The sequence below is a fragment of the Corvus cornix genome, chromosome 4 (assembly GCF_000738735.6).
Source record: "Corvus cornix cornix isolate S_Up_H32 chromosome 4, ASM73873v5, whole genome shotgun sequence".
In the NCBI taxonomy this organism is placed as follows: domain Eukaryota; kingdom Metazoa; phylum Chordata; class Aves; order Passeriformes; family Corvidae; genus Corvus; species Corvus cornix.
In genome coordinates this window covers 43,363,651-43,390,007 of record NC_046334.1, presented here as the reverse complement: position 1 = coordinate 43,390,007, position 26,357 = coordinate 43,363,651, and the positions used below count along the sequence as shown (strand labels likewise).

Here is a 26,357-nt window from a genome sequence, read left to right as displayed (position 1 = left end):
AATGAGAGTTGTAGCCCTTTATCTTTTAATCTTTATATTCCTGATGTGCTTTTTATGTATATTATCAGAGCCTATCTTCACAAAAAGTATAATGCAAAGATTGTTTTAATTATTGGAGAAAAACAGGAATGTTTTAAGGTAACCAAAACATTGGTCAGTCTTTTTTAATATTACACAACCATTATGGAAGTCTAGAAATACCACTGAGCTGTCAAATTAATTTCCACAGTTCTTTAAGTTCTAATAATTAATGTTTCATGATCTGCTTCTAGATAATTGAGTCATACATTTCTTTGTATTGATCATTTCAGAGGGTCAGAAAACTAGGTCATTTAGGCTTTTCTGTGCTCCATACACTGAGAGTGATTGCTCTGCTGGTTGTGGCATTAAAGGACATACAGCAACTGCCCACTCTGGTCTCAGAGTTCCATGTTTCCTAAGCAGGATCATAATGAGAAAAGAACAAGGAACCAAAACTGGCCTCCAGAGTAAAACAGTCTTTTTCCTTGGTTTGTAAGCAATGTGTGCTTCATATTAAAATTAATTAGTGTTTTGTCCCTGCTGTTCCTCTGCAGAAGCTATTGAATAACCTGAGGACTTTGATGGACTTATTTCTAATTTACAGGCTAAATTTACTCCTAGTCTCTTTATACCAGTCTGTTGTTCCTTAATTTTCATAGGGCTTTTTCTTCTTTAGTGTTAATCTTCTTACTCATGGTTGTGTTTATAAATGCAGTCATAGCCTTCAGTTTTAGGGTTTTTTAATTTTAATTAAAAATTAATTTTTTTAAATTTTAATTAAAAATTAAAAAAACAAAATAAGGTATTTGATTTTTCTCTTAAGGTAGAACCTACATTTCCCAGGTATTAAATAGACATTTTCTGTATTTCTCTGAGCTTGTGTTCATTTGCCCTTGAACAAAACAAAATGTAGTGTTGCAGAACTGAGTTTTATAACAATATTTACAGCAATAGTAATAACATATACATAGTAATCTTGCAATAAAGCAGTACACCCAGCCTATCTTCTCTTGCTTCTACATTGATGAGCTTCTGAATTGTTAATCCAGTTATTAATCCTAATTTATTCCACTGAATTTTAAAACCCAGAATATCAGTGCTCTTGTCTAGTCAGGTAAGGAGACATAGAGGGGAGAGAAGGCTTCTCGTTTCATTGATTATTTAAGAAGCTTGGGGCATTTGAGTTTTCTGAATGAAATATCATCTTAGTGTACTGTTAGCTGGCATGAATTCAGTCCCAAATATAGATGGACTTAAGTTTGGTAATCTCTCTACACGTGTTTAATTTGAAGAGAGAGAGGTTTTTTAATATCCGATGCCTCCGACTAATATCTGTAACTACAATGTAATGGAAGCTTAATAGCAGCTATACTCAGCAGCGATTTAAATTCTCTGTAAAGTGTATAAAAAGCCTGTCTGCTCACTTTTAAATCATTTCATGAAGAAGAGTCATGTTCTGTATTTTCTCCTCGCAGTTTCCCACTTCTCACCATAATTATTTTTATCTTGCTTGGTTTGGGCCAGCTGGCTTTCATCCCTATTCTTATCTCTCCCAGGTACTCTTGCATCTGAATAATACTATAGCTATTTGTAGTAAGAAAGTGGCATAAAGCAAGGTGACACTGGGGTCTGTGCTGTTTTATAGGCTTTTGAGAAGGCTATATGTAAGTTGAAAAGGAGAGTAAATAAGGTTTGTTGCTATGGGAATCAAAAGGTCTCTTTGGAGAGAAAAGTTATTTATCACTACTGGTTTCTTTCTCAGACAGTGTATAATACTGTTTCTGTTCTTACTAATTTTGCCATTACACTGTCCTGTTGGACTGTTGGAATATGGCAGTTATCATTAAATTCAGTTTTTGGGTTTATTCTTAAATTACTAAGTAAAACTGGAAATCAGTAGGTTAGTTATCACTGTTGGAAAAATCAAGAATTAGCAGTAAGAAAGCTCTTACTAAATCAAATCATAATTGGAACATTTATGTGGAAATAAAAAAAGTGGAATCAATGCTCATAAGTATTACCTACTTTTAGTCAACCCTTGTTAATCAAGAACTTGAAATTAATTTTGCACAATACAAAATAAATAGACTTTGTGCACTTCAGGTTAGAAAATTGAAAAGAAAAGCTGTTGCCATTATGCAGCAAGGCAATAAGGTGATTGAAACACTTGTCTTCAGTTTGTCTCTTCACTTGCATTTGTATTCCAGTTAGTGTAAAGGTAAAGAGAAATGAGCAGGATTTTATTCTTGTTTGAATATATTAGATCAAAATTGAGGCTTATATTTGTATACATGGAAATAGGTGAGGTCATTTAATTTTCACTGATCTAAAAGAAATAATAAATAAAATTAATTTTGTTATGTAAAATAAATTATAGCATTAAATGATTAAGGCTTCTGGTTTTATCCTTTACCGCATGAGAGAGAGAATTTATTTAATGCTATCAGTGCAGAAGGAGCACAGGAATCATTTTCAGTTGCCTGCAGTTCTGCAGAGAAGCATATTGGGTTGAGTTTCTGTAGTAAGGTTTTTGTTTAGGGTTTTTTCATTTAGTGAGGCCAACCAAGTGGGAATTGTGAAAAGACTTACAGATTGTATTTTTTTTTAAAACGGTTCTTTAGATATGGGTGAATGCAACCTAAGTCTAAGGTTTTGAAATGTTTTTGCAAGATGAAAGGCTGTAATTTAACATTTGATATCTTTTCAGTGTACTTGAGGGAAATTGTATGAATGTGCTTAGGGATTTAATTGCTTAAAAGACATAAGAAATCAGGGTATCTGCGTTTCAGTATATTGTGTCCTGTAGAGGAGGATAACAATATTAAAAGACAAATAGTGATTACTTTTCTGAATTAGTTTGCTCACTTGAAGAGCAGAGCTGTCTTAATTGAAGGGCATGAAATATCTCTACCTCTATATACACTATGTCATCTTACTTCTCCCTGGAGAAGAATATGAGAATAAAGAGGAAGCTAGAGTACATGAAATACAATCTTGAGAGTCCTAAACTGATTATACTAAAGAACAGAAAAGTCTCTCTCATTTCTTTAGATTGGATGTTGAAAGAAAGGCATTTGTGTTGTTACTGCCTTGTGTTTTCCCTTGTTGTTGATACACAAATACTCTTGATGAATATTGCATTTTACATTTTTCACAAATCAGTATGTTAATTTGAAAATAATATAATATATTTTAGAGAATGTAGATATGAAATGCTTTTAAATGGTACACAGTTTATCATAATGTTGAACTATTGCATAGTGTTCAAAATTTTTTCCTGGTTTCTTCACTTAGAGTTTCTCTATCTGTTACAAATTTATAGCCTCTTCAGTGAAGAAGCAGAGTCAGACTTAAAGGACTCTGAGTGTGGCTTGCGGGTTTATACATGTAGATATTTACAGAGCTGTATAAACAGTTTTCCATACTTATGGTAGATCCCACAGGTTTATAATCTATCATTATGTTGATAAATTAGTAGTTACATCTCCCAAATATTTGCTAGGTTTCTGTACTGTGCCTTGTTTTGTACTGCAACCCTAGAGTCAGCAGGCAAACATCCTAATGGGTGGTAGCTTGCCTAGGAGGAGCAGAGACTGCTCTCCTACTCTTTGCTTTTCATAAGGTCTTGTCTTTGTAAGAAAAATGAGAGCTCAGACAGGGGGTAATCCCTAAACAGGTACAGTAAGAAGACTAAATATATTACTTTTTAAATTTCAATGTTAGCAGAAGCATGTTAATGCCAGGAGGACAGTGTCATGTTGGACTGCCGTGGCTTATTCAAGAGCCTTATATTACTGAATTATTCTTCTAACTCTTCAGTGTATCAAGAGCTTCTTTTTAAAAGAAGTGAAATCAATGCATATACAGAATAGTTAAGGGCAATGGATATGTAGTAAAAAGAGTGGAATGTTATGCAGTCACTATACACAGACAATAGTTACTTCTGTTTGGACTCCTGTTTGCAACTTTTGCTATTACAAATGGTCAAAATTAGTTGGCTTTCTCTTCTAATTCTGGCCTTTAAAGTCTTTTGTTATTTTTTAAGGAAAAAGTATTAATGCATATTCAGAGATTCCAGTCCTGTGCAGAGACCACAACCCAGTAGATGAGGAACATTCTTGAGAGAAGTAATCCAAATATTGCTTCATTATTTCAAAATCTTTCACAATTCTGGTGTTTTAAATGTGTTTAGGCAATAACATTTAAACTGTAGTTATCTGCCACTTACAGAAAAGAATCATGTAAAGTACACTTAACTAATGTAGTTTTGGAACACAATCCCATACTTACTTTTTGAAATATAAAATAAGATTATATGAACTAATGTCCTTTAATTTATTTGTAGTTTCATAGTGGAAGGGAAAGGATATTGTGTACAAAGGGAGTTATGTTTATGGTTTACCTTAACTGACAAGAATTTTTTTTTCTCACAAGTTTCTGTTTTATTTTTCATGCCTTTTCCCGCTTCATTGCAGCTTCCATTACATTATTTTGTTGGTTTAACTATTTTCTACTAAATGCAATTAACAGCTAGTGCTATTTTTGTGTGAAAAATGCATGCTAAAATTAATGCAATGGATTTTAACACTAAAATCTTTTTTACAACTACGAACATAAAACACAAACTTTTAATAGAAAAGTCTATTATGATGATAGGCATTCTCAGATTATACTTCTGTATCTGATCCAATTGTGGCCTTTAACTTTTTTTATTCTAATATTTAAGCGTGCTGATGATATTTCAAGTTCACTGTCTGATACTACACTGCTTGTACACTTTTTTGGCAAGAAAGGAAAAGCTGAACTGAACTTCGAAGATTTTTATAGGTCAGTCTCAACTTTATTAATTCCTTTTAAAAAATATTTGTATAGCTGTTCTAATTAATATGTATTATATTACTATACACATAGGTTGTGCAGGTATGTTTATATAGTTTATGTTCCCTTTGTGTGCGTTATATACACAAAGAGCAAAATAAAACAATAAGTGGCCCGACAGTAAAAAGTCCTCTTCCAATGCTGCTGCTTTTGCAAATTTTGTTAGCACTTGTGTGTTTAGTTAGTTTGGGGTGCAAAGGTTATGCCCCAGCCTTGTCCTCATTGGTAGGTAGGAACTTCTTTCTTGATTTTGAATTATCTGTATCTTTTATGACTGTTTGTCAGTGCTTTAAAAAACATTTGGCTATTAGCTTAGTTATTGTGCCAGTAAATACAGAATTTTAAAATACAGGGAGAGTGCCATAAAAACAGAACCATAAAACTGTATGCTTCTGTATAATTGAAAGAGATACGTTTAGTTTTTGCTTCCTCAGTAAATACTCCCAATACCTATTGTCTTTATCATTATCACTTAGCTGTGTATTCCAATCAATCAGAAGTTTGCAAAATAGTTTGGCTTAAATGAAGAGTCCTGAAAAGTATTCAGTATTTTACATAATATAAACAACTGTATCATTACGTGAAATCATAATGTAAGTTCAAAGTAGGAAGCAGCAAAGAAGGTAGTTTTTCAAACGGCATCTAGTTAGAATGCTACGGGTTGTAGTTGACAATCAGCTGAACTTGAGCTCCCAGTGCACTACTGTGACCAGGGAGCTAATTTCACCCTTGGTTGTAGGACTAGGACATCACACAGAATCAGGGAAATTACATTTCCTTTTTATAGGTAGCTGTTTTTATATTTGGTGTCCAGAATATACTAAATGGGTTGTTAAGTTGGGAAGAGTTTATAGAAATATCATAAGAACAGTGAAGTATTTTTAAAAAAGGGTTAGATTGAAAGACTGCAAGCACTCATCATACTTGGCTTCTTACAAAGGTGAGGTTAAATTGCAAACTTTAACTACATGGGGAATAAATTCTGGGAATACGTGTAGTACCATGATGGAATTTTGAGTTTAGCATATACAAATAAAGATCCGTGGCCCACTGAAGAAGAAAACTGGGCAAACACAAACTATAATTAGATTAGAAATGTAACTATCAAATAATTTTAATCCATACTGACACATTTCATTATTGTGTTAAGATTGTAATATTGACTAGAAAATATGTCAATATAGATGAGGGATTTACCAAATTTACCATCAGCGCTGCAAAAAGAGAACTAATTTGTGTAACATTTTTTGGCTCATATTCTATGAGTCTTTTAAGGACATGAATAGTAGAAATAGAAAGTATGACAATTTCTTCATGTTTATGTTTGTGCTTTAGATTTATGGATAACCTGCAAACTGAGGTTCTAGAGATAGAATTCCTTTCCTACTCTAATGGGATGAACACCATCAGTGAGGAAGACTTTGCCCATATTCTCTTGAGGTATACAAATGTGGAAAATACATCAAGTTACCTGGAGAACATGCGCTGCAGTATTCCTGAAGAAAAGGTAATTGTTTAGCAGTGGACCACAGCATGCAGTCCCAGTGTCATTAAGATGAAAACATAGCTTTCTTGGACTGAATTACTTAGCACCAGGATTTTATTCTGATCATAAACTGTGTCCCTGGTTTTTCAGATTACTTGCTGAATAAAAAGTAGAAGAATAAATAGCATAGAATTATGTTCCATAGGATTTAGCTAGTAATATTGTTGAAGTTCAGATAGAAGATAAAAATACAGGTTAAATTGCAAAAACCATAAGATGTTAAAAAGAACAATATTCTAGCATTGAATTATTAAAAAAACCCCTTCTCCTCTCCTCTCCTCTCCTCTCCTCTCCTCTCCTCTCCTCTCCTCTCCTCTCCTCTCCTCTCCTCTCCTCTCCTCTCCTCTCCTCTCCTCTCCTCTCCTCTCCTCTCCTCTCCTCTCCTCTCCTCTCCTCTCCTCTCCTCTCCTCTCCTCTCCTCTCCTCTCCTCTCCTCTCCTCTCCTCTCCTCTCCTCCTCTCCCCTCCCCTCCCCTCCCCTCCCCTCCCCTCCCCTCCCCTCCCCTTCCCTGTCCTTCCTTCTTTGCACTGCCACTGGAGTAGCATCTCTTCAGAAATAACATCACATTTTATCTCATTGTTTCATAGTCTTAATAGTAGATCAATTGTAATTATTGTTGGATGTGTGGGTTTTTTAATGACTGAAGAGACAGATATACTATAAACACTAAAGGTCATGAGGTAGATAGTTCTTGATTTGTTTAACAACAAATATGTTGTCAGAAGTGTATCTGAGAGAAATGTAGTAGCAACTATGCATCAATGATAATCTAGAGGATAACATTAAAAGCAGCCCTTCAAACAAAGGATGTTTTGGATATACTTCTTCTGTTTGTGTTTACAGAAGGAAATCAGATTAATCTGGCCTAGAAATCTAACTCTTTCAATAGCTATATCCTTTAATAACATTTACAGCAGAGCTTGCAAAGAAAAGTAATAAATCAGTTTGAACAGTTTGTTTGGGGTCTCTTTATTTGAGAAATGACATTGTCATTTCAGTCTTCACAGTAAGTAAGATCAGTCAACTGACCTGATAGAAGCACACTCCAAAAAATCAACATTTTTGTGTTCAGATATTTGGATTATCTGGTTCTTCCTGTGGTTTTACAGCAGTTAGGGCCACTGAGAGTTAAATATAGCTGGGAAAGCAGGGCTATCTCTTTGACCAGATTAGGTGTAAAATGAAGAAGTAAGATTGGGATCAGAGTTCCTGCTCAGTCACCCTTTCCAAGTTCCTGGTCTAGCTGCTGAGGTGCTCAGATCAAACTGCCATAAAAGGTCTGTGCAGCTTTCAATATTCAGAGCCAAGACAGTGCAACAGAACTGCTATAACTGCATGGTTCCAGATGGAAATCTAAAAAAACAAAGCCACTCACTTCAGGTCTTGCATAAAAACAATGATGTAAGTGTAGCTGTTGTACCGAGGATGGCAAGAATGACACAGGATTCAAGTTCAGGAGAAAGTGGGGCATTTAATTAATTATAAATCCGGTTATATACCTTAGGTCGCCAGAGTAGCATGACATTATTGGTCCCTTGATCAACCACCCCCAGAATGATTGGCTGAGACTCCACAACACCCATTTTAAAACAACCTTCCAATGTACCATAACAAAAACTGGAAAACAAGTTAGCAGGTTTTAGATACAGTCTTGGTTTACAAAAACCTCAAACTGTTTTCTGCTAGCTTGCGTGAGGAAGGAAAACTTCCCAGGATGCTGCAGAAAGCTGGAAAATTCCTCTGCATCTAGCTTTTTAGTATCCACATGTAAGTATCACCTGAGAAACTGAAAAATAATGACAGTTGTAGGTATAGAGAAATACTTTGAATGTCAAAGGTGAAGTTAATATAAGTACAGACTTTTTTTTTTGAACACAAGAAAGTATTCTTTGAAGTTCATCTCTAGGTCTTCCAATGTCATAGCAAGTATTCCACTGTAATTTCCTCTTCTTGGTCTCTGGTGGGACCATCAGTGAAGGAAAACTTACATGTAGAAAGCTTTGTCACTTGTTTACAAATATACTTTTATGCTGTGTTCTGGGAATGTCCTGGCACTGGACTGGTGCCATGTATCTGTATGCCATATGCTATACCTCCATTAAGTGAAAGAAGACATTGCTGTTTTTCATAACTTTGTATCATTGGCTTGGTAAATGTCCTGTCAGTACAGTGGAAAAAGTAAATCCCTGTGACATCTCTTAATGCTGGCCACAGGCTTTTGAGAATGAGACTTTGCCTCTTACTGCCATGGAGGTGTTGTTCATATGTTGTTCAAATGTTGTCACATTTTTTACACTTGCCATAACACTATAATTTGAAAATTATAAAATGTGCTCTCTACTTCATGACAGTGATATGCTGCAATACTAATACTAACCAGAGGATTCCATTTAGAAGAAAAATTAGTCGAGTCTGTAAAGTAATAAGCCCCTACTCTCACAGCTGGTGATGTTAATCTTTCACGGCACTGTACGAAGAAGCCCCTAAAGCAACACGATGATCTTTTGTAATATTTTAGTTACATTAAAATGTTCAGCTGGCATGCTGCCTGCTCACAGGATGTCTTCCTCCTTTTACTAACTAGATGCCAAGCAGTGATTCATTTAAGCTGGCATCGTGAATTGCTATGGATATCAGCTCTGAAGAAAGTGCATTTTTAGCAGCATTGGTACATTAATCTGAATTTTCTTTGATGTAGTAAAATCTAATCTGTCCACATAAATAAAAAAGTTAGCTTCTTTTTTTTGTCGTGGTTTAACCCCAGCCATTGACCAAGCCCCACAAAGCCGTTCACTCACTCCCCCACCAGCAGGATCAGAGAGAGAATTGGAAGGGTAAAAGCCAGAAACTTGAGGGATGAGAAAGAGACAGTTTATTAGGAAAAGCAAAAGTCATGCACGCAAACACGATTTTTGCAGTAGCCTGACCTCTTACACTTATTTTGTGCATTCAGAATTTTTACGGACAAATAAGTGCACATGAAGGATTTGTGAACCTGAAAATGTCAGCTCAAGACTTCGGTGGATGTTTTCTACGATGGCTATTTTGCCACGAAGTTTCACTGATCTGGGAATTTCACAAATGCATGACAGAATTATTCCAGTCCGATAGAGTTTTCAGTCTAAACACAGTGCGAGAACTAGAACTTGGACACATAAACTATTAGTGTCAAATGCAATGAAACAAAAATACTAAGTTTTTAGGATAAAAATTTAAATAAGGAGGTTGTTCTACTTGCATGTATGAAAGTTTCCTCCCAATTGTGAAGGATCTGCTTGTTGAGAAAAGCAATTCATGATGGAGATGGGCCAAGCTCACCAAAGAGTTTATAAATCTTAGCTAGCACTTATGTAGGATCATTTAAGCAGGGGTTTACATCTCAAGTGTGTGGAGACCTATTAAATTCTTCTATTATAACAGTATTACGCTGCTGTCCACATTTTCCACAGTCCTTGCTGTTTCATATTGGTTTGCATCCAACCTCTGCCATATTCTCCTCTGGCACAAACTTACATTTGTATGTTTTCTGTGTTCCAACATACCATAAAGGCTATGTATATGTTTGAGGACAGACATAGATCAATGTTTTAGTTTGAACAGAAAGGCTCACAGGTCTTATTATTGCCTTCAAGTATATTTTCAGAGACAAGTACTTAAACAGGATAAAAGGATAAAAGCAAACAGAAAAATAGCCAGGAATTATAGTTAAATGAGTCTAGGGAGATCAAGGTTTGACAAGGAATGCCATTCCATGTTCAGAATGGCTGAGACCAATGGGAATTTGATATAGGTAATGGTCCTGGCTTAATTCAAAGTCTTATTTTCAGGTCTCTTTCAAAATTGATTTAGAGATAGTTTATCAGATCTTTGGATCTCTAATTAAGACAAGAGAAGAGCAGAAAAAATATCACAAGGAATGAAGATAAAGTAAACTCTTTTAACAAGAAACTTTCAGTGAAACTTTCACAGAAGATACTCTAAAGTCTGGTCAAAATGCAATAGATTTTTTAAAAAGCTGAACAAACCTTCCAGTACTTGATACTTGGAGTATCAGCTGAAGAGACTTGGGTGTCTAAATCTGGATATGTAAAAATTGCACCTTAAAATACAGGCTTAAGGTAGATCATAACACATTTATGGATTCATTCAATGTATTTATATGAGCAGACACACTCACATATATATAATAGTGGTTTGCAGGTTTTCAGTAGTAAACACACTCCAGTGTTCTTCCAAACCTACATTTTTTATTCTCAATATTGACTACTGTATTGTAATAATCCTGGAATTCTTAAAAATTGCCCTCAGCAATGGAACAGTATTTTTGATTTGCTCTGATGAGAATTGCAGTCTTGTTGCAGTCGCACAGAGGAAGGACATACTGCATTCCTCAAGAAACTCCAGTTCTCTGCTTTACTGACTTTTACTATAAATCCCCCTTTTTTTTTTTTTTATGGGTGTGGTATCTGTTCTTAAATGAAGTAGACATATATAATTGCAAGGTTTGTTTATTCAGTTGTTGTTACTACTGGTAATTCTTACAGTGCATATTGTTCTCCTGCTTTTTAGGGTATCACATTTGAAGAATTTAGATCATTTTTTCAATTCTTGAACAATCTAGAAGACTTTACAATTGCAATGCAAATGTATAATTTTGCAAGTCGTTCCATAGGTCAAGGTAAATATCTGTATTTTTACAAAAATACATTGATGTCCATATAGAACTGTTGACAAAAATGCAAATATGTTTTGTATTTCCTAGTTTTAATATTTCCAGTAAAAGGCTAAAAATGCTAGGACTCCAGCTTTCAGAGGAGAAGGCTTGGTCATATCATGAGAGATATTGTGCAAAGTCATGTAAGTGGGGGACAAGCTGAATGCAGAATAGTTGTCCATCAAATCCTACAATACAGGAGTTAAGAGGCACTTGATGACACCAGTGAGAGATCAGATAAAAGCAAACAAAAGCCTTTCTTTACACAGTGAGCATCTGAAACTTGGCCTTCTACAAAGGCTGTAGAAGAAAACAGTGTCACAAGGTCCAAAGACAGATCAGACAGATTTTTAACAAATCAGTAAGTGGGTACTGAAAGAACTAGGCATGTATGACCTACTAAAACCCTTAATAAAACAGTTGTGATGCTTGGGGAGTACAAGGTGAGCAATATGCAAAGTCATCACTTGCATGCTCTCCTCAAGTAGCCTCTTCATGGGTGTGACCCAGTAACACCAGGATGGTCCTACCTCATGTGCCCTTACCAAGGGATTGTGTCATTTTCTCCTGCTCTATTTCTTGGGTTCAGTGTTGTGTCAAATAAGTAAATGCCATATATGTGGCATAGGTTTAATTATAATATGTTTTTCTAATTTTGTTATTGCACATAGTATAATACATGGATTGTTATCTTCTGTGGAAAACAATTGGCACCAATTAAGCAGTGTCATTTTATATCAGTTAAGAACTACTTAGTTTAGAACTGTGAAATTCAGTCCTAATTTTCACTTCTTGTTTTTTTGAGTATTTAAATGTGAAAACTCAGGTTAAAAGTTTACTTGTATTTCATAATAGGCTGTTCACAAAGTACCATTAAATTCACTTTTTAAATTTTTTTTCTGGTGCTCTCCTTATGCAGATGAATTCAAGCGTGCTGTGTATGTAGCCACAGGTGTGAAGCTTTCAGCACATTTGGTGAACACAGTGTTCAAGATTTTTGATGTCGACAGAGATGACCAGCTGAGTTACAAAGAATTTATTGGCATTATGAAAGACAGACTCAATCGAGGGTTTAGGGTAAGGATTCTAATTTTTATACTTATCTTAGTTGACTTTGCTACTTACCACTACTTTAGCATCTGTAGATTTCAAACCAGCAGTGCATATGTTTAAAGACATACATTTTATAGAAACACTGAAGCAACCTGTAAGATAAAATCCTTCGTAAATTCTTGATTTTTTTTTTTTTTTTTTGTTAGAAAGCAATACTTAGAGGACATGATGTACCTTTATAGTGGGCAAACCAAATAGGAGATGAGAAATCCCTCTACACTGTCATTTCTTCTGTATTGTGTGATTCATAGATTAGCATTAAGAATTTTAACAAGGGCCGCAATTATCTCTGTATTGCTTGCAGAGAAAAGAGAATTTGTCTCTCTCAAGCTCAGGAAGTTTAGTTAAAGGTCAACTCTAAATGCTCTTCTAAAACATTATATAAAATACCAAGTTGGAAAGAGTTGCAGCAGAAGGTAGTTTTAATTTTCAAATAAAGAATTAGTGAAGTGGTGTTGAACAATGCTATGTTCTAGTCCAGAGGTGATTTTAATAATTAAACCCTGTACCTAATATATTCAAGTATAATAAGCTAGAGGGCAAGAAATTACTTGCAGTCATTTTTTTTCTTCATATGACAGGTGATAACATTTTTAACTAAATGTAAAATGGTGTTCTAACTAACAACCTTATTGCTTTACTGCTTAGACATAAATCTTAAACTGTATTATGGTTCCTAAAGTCACATTTCAATATGTTATTTCTGTAATTTTAGTTAATTTTAGTTAGCTTCCCAAATGTAATTTTAGAACTTTCTGTGAAGTGGTGTTGAGTCTAATAGTTTACTTGTTATTTCTGTAATATTATGATCAAACATAAAACGTGGATAACAACCACTCCATTTGTAAAAAACTTATTTCCTCGTTGGTCCTCAATTCCTTTTATTATGGTGTGGTAATGATGATTGTTTCACAATTGTTTCAAGCTGTTCAGCTATATGTTTTAATTGTTTACTAATTGTAAATGTGCAGTGTATGTGAATTTAACCAGAAAACAGTCCGCTTACTAAGTAATTCTTGTAATTGTATTACATGTTTCTATTTCACAAAATGCATGACAGAAATCACATATAATTCTTAAAAATCTGTATCATCCAGCACTATTCAGTCTTCTGTGTGTATCTTGCTTTTGCCTGGACCACTATAAAATATTCCAGTGGCCTGCAAAAAAACTATAAAGAATAGCCAATATTCAGAAGAATAATAGTCTTTCATAAATTATAACTCTGATTTAAGTTAAATACTAGAAATCTCCTGTATTACATAGGAGATAATTGTGATTTGGTCCTGTAATTCAGTTAAATGCATTCTCTTAGCTAATCAGTAGTATTCCAAGACAATTACAGTATTAAACTGAGGAATTACAATTTCCACTAAGTTTTCCTAAGTGTCACACCAAGTTTTTCCACAAGTGGATAATAGTAAAAATTCTGCAAAAATTTGCTTTCATAAAAAAAAAAAAAAAATCTGTAAAAATTTTGCCTTAATAAAAACATCTCCCACCCACTGCAGTCTTGGTTTAGAATGAAAAGTAGAAAATGCCTAAGAACCTTTTTTCCAGATGGCGGAAACTGTCATTAATTGCTTCCTATTGTTCGTACATTAAAAGTTACAGAGTATTTAGTGTGTCCAAAACAAGTAAAACTTTGCCCTCTTGCTCCTACAATGTGGAGGGCTCAAATGTCATCTTGCGCTAAATCAAAACTAACAAATCACTAACCTTTTCTTTATCAATAACTTATCAATAATCTTTTCTTTATCAATAACTGTATTTTGAATCCATATTCAAAGATTCAGTCAGTTCCATTATACAGATAAAAGATCGTAACAGCTTTGGCTTATTCAGTATTTTGTAGCAACATAGAAATCCTGGCCATGAGAAATCTGAACCCGTTTATGAAGTACAAATGCCTGATTTTAATGTTAAGTGTCCCACAATTAATGTCTGACAATTAATGTAGTGTCTGATTATCTTTCCAAAAACATCCCAAAATAAAAATTTCAATTAGGCCTATGATTTGAAGTACGATTTTACGTCTTGGACTTAGCAATTCAACCTTTTTAAAAGTTGTTTCACTAAAATGTTTGCCCAGAATCTTGAGGGCGTAAGAACTTGGTACTGGGACCCTGTATTTTAGAAAAGGGCATTTTGTGGTTATATAGCCAGACTAAAGTAAACCTATTTAAGAGCAAAGAGTTACACAAGTGCAATGAAAATGCAGTTCTGAAACGTCAGTCAGTATGTACCAGGTTTGTCCTATTTAAAAGCTTAGCTTTGAACTTACAAACTTCAGGAGGGTCAGGTACTACCTCTTATAAGAACACAATAAATGCTCATTTTAATACAGATTTTAGATACGTTTTTGGAAAAGACTTTACCAAATGAAATTTCTCTTTTTCTGCAATTTAGTACCTTAACTTGAAACCTTGTTTTTGTCTTAGTAGTTTGAAATAATCTCATATGTTAAGCTGCCATCAAGTGGTCAGTCAGAATATTGCCATAAATTTATTAAAAATATTCAGACATGAAAAGCTTTAGTTTTGCTTACTGTTTAGTTAAAATAATTATTTCCCTTTCTTTTCCCCAAATTTAAAAATATATAAGAAGATTCCCTTTCCTTTACAATTCTATTTTTAAACTGAAAGACTTGGAACTTAATGACTAAATGGTAAACATTTTGCATAACACATACTGTACTGTATCTCCTAGCTATTTGTCAATTAAAGCCATTTTTTTGTATTTTCATGATACCGTTGTCTTACGCTTACCCCTGGCTGCCTCCACATGTTGTCTGCATCTGCGCACTTCTGCTCCACAGGGCTACAAACCTATACAGAGGTATACTACTTTCAAATCCTGCGTGAGGAAGGAGCTCTATAGCAGATAAATGACGGTATGTGTTAGCCACCAGTCTGAGTGTGCTGGCATGCCTGCAGGAATGGCTGAGTGTTGAGCTGTCACTGCTTTGTTTCCTGTTCCAAAACTCTCAGGAATAGGTTATATGACTGCAAGCAATGTAGTAGCTCAAGGCATCACATTGTGTGATTGACTGAAGCAGTAGAATTTTATCCTGGAGCTGGTAATGACTGACTCACACTGTCACTGTTTTGTAAGCCAGCTGCGATTTTGTACTGTGTTTGGAATTAGGAAAAGTATTCTTTCATAGTTTCTGTTGCTGTTTTCTGTCTGTCCTGTTACCCCTTCTTAAGTAATTTCTCAGGTACTTATAGCTAATAAGTAGTTACCAAGGAAGATTGTAGAGGCAGATTTTTCTGACTTTTAGTGACTGGATTCTATTTTGATTTATACTGTTACATTCTTGAAAGCAATAATGTATTATTGGTTAAATTAATGCTGTACCAGCAATTTTGAAAGATCAGCACTGTGTCCACACATGATCACCATGGCTGTTTTCACATATTCACTACATGAATGTCCATTCGTGCAATTCAGTTGTACTGGGGGTTTTGGTAAATACTGAGGTGCACGTATTCTGTAGCCATATTGTGAAACTGTCACACAGTGGACACAGCAGATGCTGTGTTAGTAGACATTTCTCCTCTTACATGAAGCAAGAGTTTGTTCCTTTGCAATTCAAGGGTTTTTCCTGTTTCCATGTAAAGACTTTGCAGGAGTTGCTATGAAGGCTGTTGGCTCCCAGATGTATTTTTTACAGAGGGGAGGAGCAAAGAGATGTACGCCATGACAAACAAGGCCCCATGGCCAGTGGTCTGCTCTGAGTGACCCTGTGAGGGGTACAGCACATCTCATGCTCCTGATCCAGGAGGGTTTGACTGTCATTCCCCTGCTGTTTTTAATTCTGAGGCACAATATTAAGCTGAGATTTTTTTGTTCAATAACCATCTTCAGATGGCTCCATACATTGTCATATTGGCCTTCTGAGTCCTCCTCTGTTCTGTCATATGCCTCTCCGAGCACTTGTATCTGATTAACCCTTCCTTCCTAACTCTGAAATAGCATGTCAGGAAAGCAAAGCGAAGCACCTTGGAACCTCTTCATCTGGGGGGATATCTGGCTTCCATCAGCAGTGTAAAATCTGAGTCTGTAAGGATGAGAGATGGGGTCTCTTTACCCAGACTGGTAGCCCATCAGCTCTCCAGTCCCACTACCGTTTTCTTTTGTAGACCCCTGCGCAAGATAGGCAAGGGAGAGGGAATGTATCTGAAGTATTGACATGTTCCTGTGTCACAGTATGTCATGTAGCACAAACCATGTTCTTTGGAACTTCTCAGACCTTTTTTTTTTTTTCCAGTGAAGTGTCACATCTTTTGAGCAGGCTGGTCCTTTGAAATTCAGCAGTAGAGATGGTTTGGGGCATGTCCGGGGGTACACAGCTGGTTTGTCCTACTAGAAAGATGAGTTCTGTTTGATTTGCATATGCTCTTCCTCCTGTATGTGTAACATTTAGCACCCATAGGATTATGTCTTTATTATTTTGATTAACTATTAACACTTTTAAAATTATGCTTCCTTTTTAGTATTATAAACCTAATACTGAAGCATTGTACTAATATGTGAGGGACAGAACAGGAAATTTGATCTTAACAAAGCATCTGGTTTCTCCACCTTACTAATGGGAAGTGTAAATGACTAATAAAGTAGTTTAAACAACATTTTAGTAATCCAAGTCACTAGTCACGTGAGAGGAAAGTCATGGCTTTAGCTTAACCTTCTGACTTTCAAAGCTTCCTTTCTTCTTTTCTCATTTAATTTTAAAAACAATTATTAGGAGTACTTTGTCTTTTTGTCAGAACCCACATTATAGTTGCATTGTTTAAACTGTAAACTTTCCAAGATGTGGAACAGCTCTTGCAGGAAACTGGCAAAATGCTACACAGTCGTGATACTTCCCTAATCATTTCAGTGAAGGGTATGTGACCAAGTACAAGAAAATGCAGTGACACAAAGGAATCCAGTGCCTAATCAATAGAATTATCTTGGTGACAAAAAGAGAGACTGTGGTAAAAGCATCAAGTGTACATACATCAATCACCACCTTGTCAGATCTAAATTCAGGCACTAAATTAATTAATTCATATACTGAGATGATGTAAACTGGGAAAAAATGTACCATGGAGATTTATAAAGGGTGATGTTTCATTCTGTATAAAGTCATTTTCCAAAAAAAAATTGAATTACAGTATGTCTACACTACCCATTTGGAGACAGAGAAACCAGGTTAGATGTCAGGGCATGGACTTGGCTACAGGCAGCCTTACTGAGTTAATGTAGAGGCTGCTGGTTATTTACCCTGTTGTGCTTCCCACCTGGAGCTCCTGGATGCTAGTACCAAAATTACTCTTGTACGCAAGCTTGCTTGGGTAGGTCTGTAACAAATAGCTGTTGCTTGTGCACTGAAGAATACAATGTAAGCCTTGTATATATAAAATTCCCTCTTCCCTGCTGACACATTAGTTCGCTACTGCTCTTCACTTGAGCAAGTGCTTCTTGTTTCTTAACACGAGTCAGGATCACAGAATTGTTAAGGTCAGGAAAGACCTCTGAGATCAAGCCCAGGCATTACAGTGACAGAACCAGTTGTTAAGAGTTCCGTTTTGTGCAAAACATTGCATAACTCATAATATTTCTTCAGATTTGTTGTAAGCTTCTACCAAGGTTCATTGCAAGTGCCAGTTAATGGAAACAGAAACTTTAGCGAAGGCATGTGAAGTGATTTGGTGAAAATAGTGTGGAGCAGAACAGAGATAGTTCTGTCTTTGCCATACATCGTGGAGTGAAAGTGGATTTATATAATTCTAAAAATCATTATTTTCCATTTAGTGTGTAAATTGAAAAGATAATAAAAATGGAATAATTTGATTTGAAATTGAACAATTTCAGTGGGTAATTAATTTTCAGTCTGATGTCCAAAGAAGCACATAAATGTACATGAAATACAAAAATCAGCTGCAACTACATCCCAAAGTTAGGTGCAGTGCAACTACTATTAATTTTTCCAAATATAAATGTACAGTTCATTGTGCTTTGAAACATTGTGCTTTTCTACAGTAAATGTAGAACTCTGGTGAAGGAGATTAAGATACTTGGCACGCTTACCACAGATTATACCCTGCTTTGAATCTGCACTCTGAAAAGTGGTAAACAGCACATTGTGCTGTATGTCACGTATCTCCAAAATGCACTAATGCCATTATTCCACAGTGTAAAGAATGTTGTACGTGTATAATAAATAATGAAAATTTCTCCTTGGGGAATAACTGTACAAGCTGTGTGTGGCCCCTGCAGGGCACACAGCCTGACTCGAATTGGCAGGTACTCCTTTGCACACATTGCAGGGAGAACTGAAAAACATGTTTGTAGAGAACTGCCTAACAGAGCATGGAGCAAAGCTCTGCTTTGAATGTCGTGTGGAAGGATTATCTAGGAAGTTTCTAACAAAGCCCTTTCAAAGTTAATTTCCAAAAAGGGATGCTAGAGACCAACTTACAAAGGGATTACAGTCCATTTAAAGTACTGTTCGCTAAACTATTTGTGTGCTCAGTAACTGTAATAGATACTTAGGCCATAACTGTGATTTTATTGACTACTGAAGTATTGAAAGTAACTATTACATCACAAATGTAAACCTAGAAATTAATTTCTGTGTACTAGTAATTTTCTGAGCATCTTAAGATTTTTTGTATTAAAATAACTGATTTCTAGATGGTCTGAATATTGTGAAGTTTCAAAATTTCTCATTAAAAGCTTTTAGGAGGTAATGGTTAATAGCTGAAAAGAGTACCTTGAGACTGACTGAGGAAGGAAATTTCTTTTGAAAAAGACATGAAAAACTGAAGCATGGATTCAGAACCTCATTTCCAGCCATTTCAACTATAAATTGCTGTCTTTTGTAAACACTTCATTCTGTCAAGTGAGATTAAATTTGTCATGTAGCTAATCTTTTTAAATCTTTAAATTTATATACTTTCCTAGTACACAGCAATTGAATACATCTATTGTAAAAGATAGCTTTAAAAAAAACAAAAGCGGCTGTTGCTTACTGTTTGAAGAGACTTTTGCTTACCTCTTCTCTAAAGCAGAGAGGTGAGAAGTGTGTGATTAGGCACACCTTCCTGACTCATCTTACAAAAGTAACTGGAAATTGCAGAACTTGCACTTTTGATTCTAAACCTGACAAGAAACTTAAAAACATACCTGGATACAGTGGGAGGAGATTATTCCAGTGAAAGGCAAAAGCACTGCAGAATGAGTGGACAGACTGTTCCTTCTGCGGATTTGGTGCACTGAGAGTAGGTACAACAGTGCATACATTAGAAATAAGTACATTAGAAATAAGTAGATGAACAGTCAGTGTATTTCAGCATTTAATGACTTTCATGAACATTTCTCTGAACTTGTTTCATAAAATAATAAATGCATATCTTAAAGCACAGGTTAATAAACAATATGCTTTTGTTAAATAATGCAGTGCAATTTGCAAGTAATGCATTTTTTCATGAGATTGACTATATATCTCAAGTAAATTATGCATTCATCTAATATTTCTAATATTTCATTTAACATCTGTATCATATACTACTGTGGAATAGATTGTTTTCTGCATATTTACAACTTCTATGCTTTCTAATTAAACAAGATGAGGGATAAGAATAAATAGATGTAGGCTTCACTGTCTAATGGTGGGTTTTAATGTACTGCAGTGTGGCAATCTCTTTAACACCTTCACTCAGTTCAACCAAAACAAGATATTGGACAGTCTCTCACCATGTGTCCTGGTTTTAGCTAAGAGCAAGTTAATTTTCTTCCTAGTACCTGCTACAGTGCTGTGTTTTAAATATAGGATGAGAATACTGTTGATGACACACTGATGTACTGGTTGTTATGAGCAGGACTTACACAGAGTCAAGGACTTTTCAGCTTTTCACCCCACCCCACCTGTGAGGAGGCTGGGTGTGCATAAGGAGTTGAGAGGGGACACAGCCAGGACCCCAAGTGGCCCAAGGGATGTTCCACACCATGTGACATATGCTCAGCATATAAACTAGGAGCAAAGTGGCTTCTTTCCCCAGTTATTCTAATTCTTAGTATCTCTCCATCTTTCTACACTTGCTATGAAAATAGACTTGTGGAGTTAGGAACAGAGGAAGAATTAATGAGATCCAGTGATAACTACAGATAGTATGGAGCACAGAGCAGTGCATCTCCCAGGCCAGCCCTTGGCCAGATTTCCTCTCCATTCAATTGACAATTAATTCATGTTGCTGAACTACAATGCACTTTAGGATTAAGGTAATCTAGTATAAAGAAGCTTTCATGTCATCTGCCTATATGGTATTTGGTTTTTGCTGGTACCTCAGTTTAATGAACATCAATAATTTTCTATGCTTTTTGTTTGGTGTCATAGGTGAACTTTTTAGTACAGTGTCAATACAAAGAAACAAGGAGCAAAACTAGAGAGGGAGGTGGACATACCTGAATAAAGAAGAAATACTTTCTTGCATCTTTTAATATAAATAGGCTATTTGTTGAATGCTAACTGTGTGCTGTGAGGTGAGGATGCCTTTTGAATACTTAACCTTTGTATGGATTTATGACCCTCATTTTGTAGTAAGTAAATTTGATCTCTCATTATTTTAATATTCAAACATCTATCTAGTGTGTATGAGCCTGAAAAAAATTTAAGGTAGAATTAAGGAATTTAGTGAATGATATCTTTTTTCCAATTATATGTTTTTCACAGGAGACTCCAAAGTATGGTTGGAAGGAATATTACTCTTGTGTGATGACTGTAACCAGTGAACATCTCAGAGATCTATGGAAGCAATTTCGGAGACGAGATATGCTGAGATAAAGGAAGAAATCAGGATTATCTGCACTGGCTAGAATTATTTATTCCCATGAATTCTTAATGAAGAACAAATTAACCCAGGTGAATTGTGAATCTTCCAGCTGCAGTACAAAACACAGAACTTCTTTTCCATTTAGTGTAGTGATTGTCAACTCCTAAAACTGCTTTTCAGTATATATTTTATTTAATTGATGAACTAACTATACCACATGAGTGGCAGAAGCCTTTTTTTGTAAGAACACCTTTTGAATATTATTTTTTATTATTTTGAGATAAATTTGTCATTTAAAAGAAAACAAAAATAAGTCTTACACCTGGGCAGGAAGATGTTTGGCAGCGAAGAGAAACTGCCTGCATCAGCTTAGACTGTGAATTTGCTTTCAGAAGAGCACTATTTAAAGTTTGTGCTAAAGTGAAAAGGAGACTACTTCAAGCATCATAACATTATATATGAGTTGAATGGACAAATTAAACTCTTAGAAGCTGTTATTTTACAAAGAGAGTAAAGCTGTTACAATGATAATGTGAATGATAGGTATTTACCTAAGAAAAGTACTGTATGGACTATAATGTTCAAATTCTCCAAGTCTTATTATTATGTTTATGAATTTATCCTTTAAAAAATAGTACAGATTTTAAGATGTCTTACAAGCAGTATGTCAAAGAAAAGTCAAAATGTTCAAATTCATGTAACACACACTTTGTAATATTTATTATAAATTTTATTGCCATACACTGATATGTTTCTGGTAGAGTACAAATTCATGTGTTTCTTGTGAATAGTGCACTTTTATATGAAGTGGCACTGAGTAGAAGTTATAGTTGTCTAATTTGCTACTCCGGAATGCAGTATCTGAAAACTAGATAAATAGCTTGTGTTTGTGTCAAACAGAAAACCAACAAAACGTGAATGCATGTGGCAGTACAGAACAACACTAAGTAATATTACTTGAGTATTACTTGTTTGATATTCAGCAACAGCATTTTTCCTTACTCCCTATTAAGATTATTGTTAGGTAGTAGGAATTAAATCCACACAAACAATAACACATATTTTTTACACCCTTCTTGAAAAGGTTCACTGGACATTGAATAAATCTGTATCTGTTTAGGAACAGACTGTGCCTTGAAATACTTTTAGCTGAATACACACATACTTAAACTAATGTCAAAAAATTGTCATCAGAAACACAAATATTTAGTAGTCAGACAATCAGAACTAAAATAATGCTTTTAAATATCTTACTACTCCATATACATGAAAGAAAACTTTAAAAATTTATTCAATGCACATGTTCTTCAGTTACCATCTTATATGTAATGTGAATAGATGTATGGTATCTGTGTAACAGTGCACCTAAGTTTAGAAATGCTTAATTTATATTAAGATTTATCTCTCACAGAAAAATCAAAACAAAATGAGAAGGAAGCTTTTTTTAAGAAATTCCACACTGGGAACTGTAGAAAAAATATGTGCTAAGTGTGGCTTTTATCTGAAAAAAAACCGCAAAACCCAAGCCAGTTCAGAATACTATCAAAGGATGATAGTTCAGTTTATATTTCATGATAAATAAATTCAAAATTTCCACCTTGGTGTCCTTAAACTACTGACAACAAGAAAAAAATGAAATGAATTGAGATAAAGGTTCTTGAATTGACACAGCAGAACACAGATAAGGTGCAATCCCTGTGTAATCATTTAGGGAATCAACTGTATTCAATGTATCGTCTCGGTACGCAGAACTGTCTCACTGCTTCTTGTCAGCATATGCAAAACCCAGTTTACTACTTCAGTGATGAAGGACAAAAAAAAGGGAAGAAAACGTTGGGAGTCACTGAAGGGGTTTCTGTCCTTCCTTTTCATTCATGACTTCCCACTCACAGTGATCCTCCCCTTGGAGGAAGCAGCAGTACCATCACCATTTTGCTCTTCCACTGCCCTAGGCAATAGTGCACTTTGCTTTTATGGCTGGCTTGAGGCAATTTTAGCATTTTTCTATATATTTCCTATCTATAGTTACTTAATATAAAATAGAATGTGAAAGTGTCACATTAGTTTTTAAGACTATTTTTTCTTCATGTTTAATAATGTTATTTAATATAAATATGAATATATACATATAATATTCTTGTTTATTTCAAAATAAATGCACTTGAAACTAATATTCTTTGCAGTGTATATAATTAAGATTCTTTTGTCATAATAATTTTTTTTTTTTGGTAACATGAATGTATAAGCACTTTGAATTAGAGCATCTCACCATCACAAAAAAATAGACTTGTTTCCTTCTTTTAGTCATCTCTTTAGATACCTTTGCTTTTCAGCCACAGAATTCTGCATAAAAGACCTGAAAATGCAAGGACAGGTGAAAACAAGGCAGGGTAATGGCACATGCCATCTGCTGTAGAGGCACCCCTCGGATAAGCAGCAGTCACTGGGCTCAATAAAACCTTGTTCAAAATCTGCAAAATTCCTGGCAGCACAGAAAATGGGTATGCTGCAACTACATTATGTAAAAAGTTGCATAAATTTAGGCTTTGCTTAAAACCAGCTCTTGTTCTCCTCTGTAAGTTGGGAAAACTGTAATGATAAAAGTAAATATTCAGAGGATGCTTAGGAACTGCCCACAGATGCCTAGACCAGCTGGGATAAAATGGGAACTAGCAAACCTTCAGCTTTGGGTAGCCTTGTGATACTAACCAACTTTTGTCTGAGCTGTGATGAGCTCCTAGTTCCTGGTAGAATGTCCTGGAGAGCAGGCTGCTCCCTGATAATCTGCTGATGTTTAAGATCACAGTGGCAGTTTCCCTCCTTGCACATTTTAGCAGTAAGTGGATACAAACTCCTTCCACTGTAGATTCTTGCTTTGTATGACATAGAACGTTATCAACCTGAAGGAAAAAAAAACTACTGAACAGCGACTTTCAGCATTTTGTTAGTCACACTGCCTGGTTTCTGTAGTTATTTGATCTCTTCTTCTCCACCTAAATATCAGGATACAAATGCATTGAAATAAAGGGGAAAAAATTATACAGAAATTTTTCATTTTGATTTGACAGTGTGATACAATGATCATTACCTAATGATGTGCCTTGCTCTCTTGTCCCACTGAGGATATTTTCAAGACAGTTTCTAGTAAAAGAACTGTAGACTAATACTTGCAGAAGGAAAAGAATCAGACCAAAAACTCATTGTTCAAAAAGTGAATCTGGAACTAATTTGTAGCAATACCAAGTTTGAAATCCCCTTAAAATCAAGCCAAAATTTATATGAATATTTTCTAATTTGTGTGAGGTCTGAATGTACAATATTTTTCCCTATATCTGAGAATCCATGAAGGCATTTGGCACCCTGAACCTGTCAGCAGATAGTGCCCTTGGATATATTGCATTTTTTTTCTTACACATACAATTTAATACATGAGGATGTGCTTTAATCTTGAATGGGTAATGTTAATTTTCACCACTAGTTTGACTTACAAATTCCTCCCACAGATGAATATTATAATTAGGTAGTAGCATTACATAAAAATACTAGTACCCACCTGAAATTTTTTTATTAAAATACATAATTTTGTACATATAAATATTCATAGAAAAAGCAATATATTACACCTGGGATTTTTTAACTCTAACCCTATTCAGAAGCTACAACCTAGATTCGAAAGAGTACGACCCTGTAAAAATAAACTTTCAGTTATTCAAATCTCTGCAATAAAATACTGAGTCTGAAGTTAGTTACCTAGGCTTTACAAAAAATGCCCTTGCACTTGGAAACCATCTGACAAAACCCAGTATAAGGAGCAGAGACTGGAATCCAGAAGTCTGTGTATTACCACAGTCCTAGGCCCTATCACCATGTCCCGCAGCCGTAGGGAGGAGGAGGAGAGAAGATCCAGCAGACAGGAATTGTGCAGCAAGATTGATTTAATTATTTTACAAACTCTTTTATAGACTTTTTTCTTCATAGTCTAATTGGACAAAGGACCAGCCACCCCTTGGGGGTGATTGGCTAAAATCCTAAAACATCCATTGTCAAAATATTTTTCTACTATACCATAAACAAGACTTTTAAAGGCTGCAGCTGTTTCATTGTTTACATAACTCTGCTACCTCTTCTGTGAGAGAGAAAAGTCTCTCACGGACTTAGAAAATAGCAAGAAAATCCTTGCTAGCAGCATTTTTGTATCCATATCTGTGCTGTTTTGGGCAGACGCCCTAAGAGCCTGCTGAAGCATTTACTTTCTGTGGTGCTGTGAACCCTGCGGCCTTTTTGTATCATTTCATGAAGACAGAGGACAAATTACCAAAACTGGCTTACAGAGTGGCAGTTAAAACATTTCCATGGGAAGTGGAAAGAAAGAAAATGTGGCTGTTGCTACATTTTGTGCAGACATACTATGAGGATCCCCAGCAACAAAAAGCACTAACATAAGCAGGTATTTCATCCCTGGACAACTGCCAAACCTAGATGTATAACCAAGGCATGGAGTGGCTCAAGTCTGTCAAGGCATTTCAGGGCATTAGCTGTAAAAGTAAGTTTAAATTACGCCATCTGGGGGGGGAAGTTATCAGATTGATCATTTTAAATTTAGATGTCTGCTTTTGGAATCAATCATTAAATCATGTAACTTCTACTCCAAAGGGCAGAAAGCACTGGAACGGTGCACACAGCATGGAATAAGGTTTCTCACATACAGCTCTTGAAGGGTTTTCTACTGCAGGGGTTTTGATTTTTGCCTAAGCAGAGACTTGCCTTAGGGCACTGTACAGATCTCCATTGCACAAGAACTAGTACTGATTGGAACTGGTTTAGCTTTTTCCCATGTTTCCCACCTTAGGGCACTGTACAGATCTCCATTGCACAAGAACTAGTGCTGATTGGAACTGGTTTAGCTTTTTCCCATGTTTCCCACCTTAGGGCACTGTACAGATCTCCATTGCACAAGAACTAGTACTGATTGGAACTGGTTTAGCTTTTTCCCATGTTTCCCACCTTATGTGACAAAGGGAAAAGCAGCAAGAGAATGAAAATTCCCAGATGAATGCATCTGGGAAAAAAACAATGCCAGGAAAAAATTACTGCTGAAAGGGACAGAAGAGTGGGTGGATAATAAGCCCAAATAAGGTTTGAAAAAACTTCCTTGAAGGCAGACTCTGACAAATACAGTATTGTATCAATACAGAGGTAGGAATCAAGAAATTTGAGGAAGGAATTGGAGAAGAGTTAAATGTGCCTCCTGTGGAGAACCAGG

The 26,357-nt window shown here is 35.4% G+C and overlaps 1 protein-coding gene across 1 annotated transcript in view; it reads left to right on the top strand.

The window, feature by feature from the left end:
* The window catches only part of MICU3 (mitochondrial calcium uptake family member 3), a 54,560-nt gene extending 31,295 nt beyond the window's left edge, over positions 1–23,265 (top strand). The window contains exons 10-14 of the mRNA XM_039550581.1: positions 4,748–4,848; positions 6,235–6,406; positions 11,015–11,123; positions 12,079–12,236; positions 20,995–23,265. Of these exons, the coding sequence (XP_039406515.1) occupies positions 4,748–4,848; positions 6,235–6,406; positions 11,015–11,123; positions 12,079–12,236; positions 20,995–21,105 (651 nt within the window). The 3' untranslated portion in view covers positions 21,106–23,265. The remainder of the gene's footprint in view (positions 1–4,747; positions 4,849–6,234; positions 6,407–11,014; positions 11,124–12,078; positions 12,237–20,994) is intronic.
* The last annotated feature ends 3,092 nt before the right edge of the window (positions 23,266–26,357 follow it).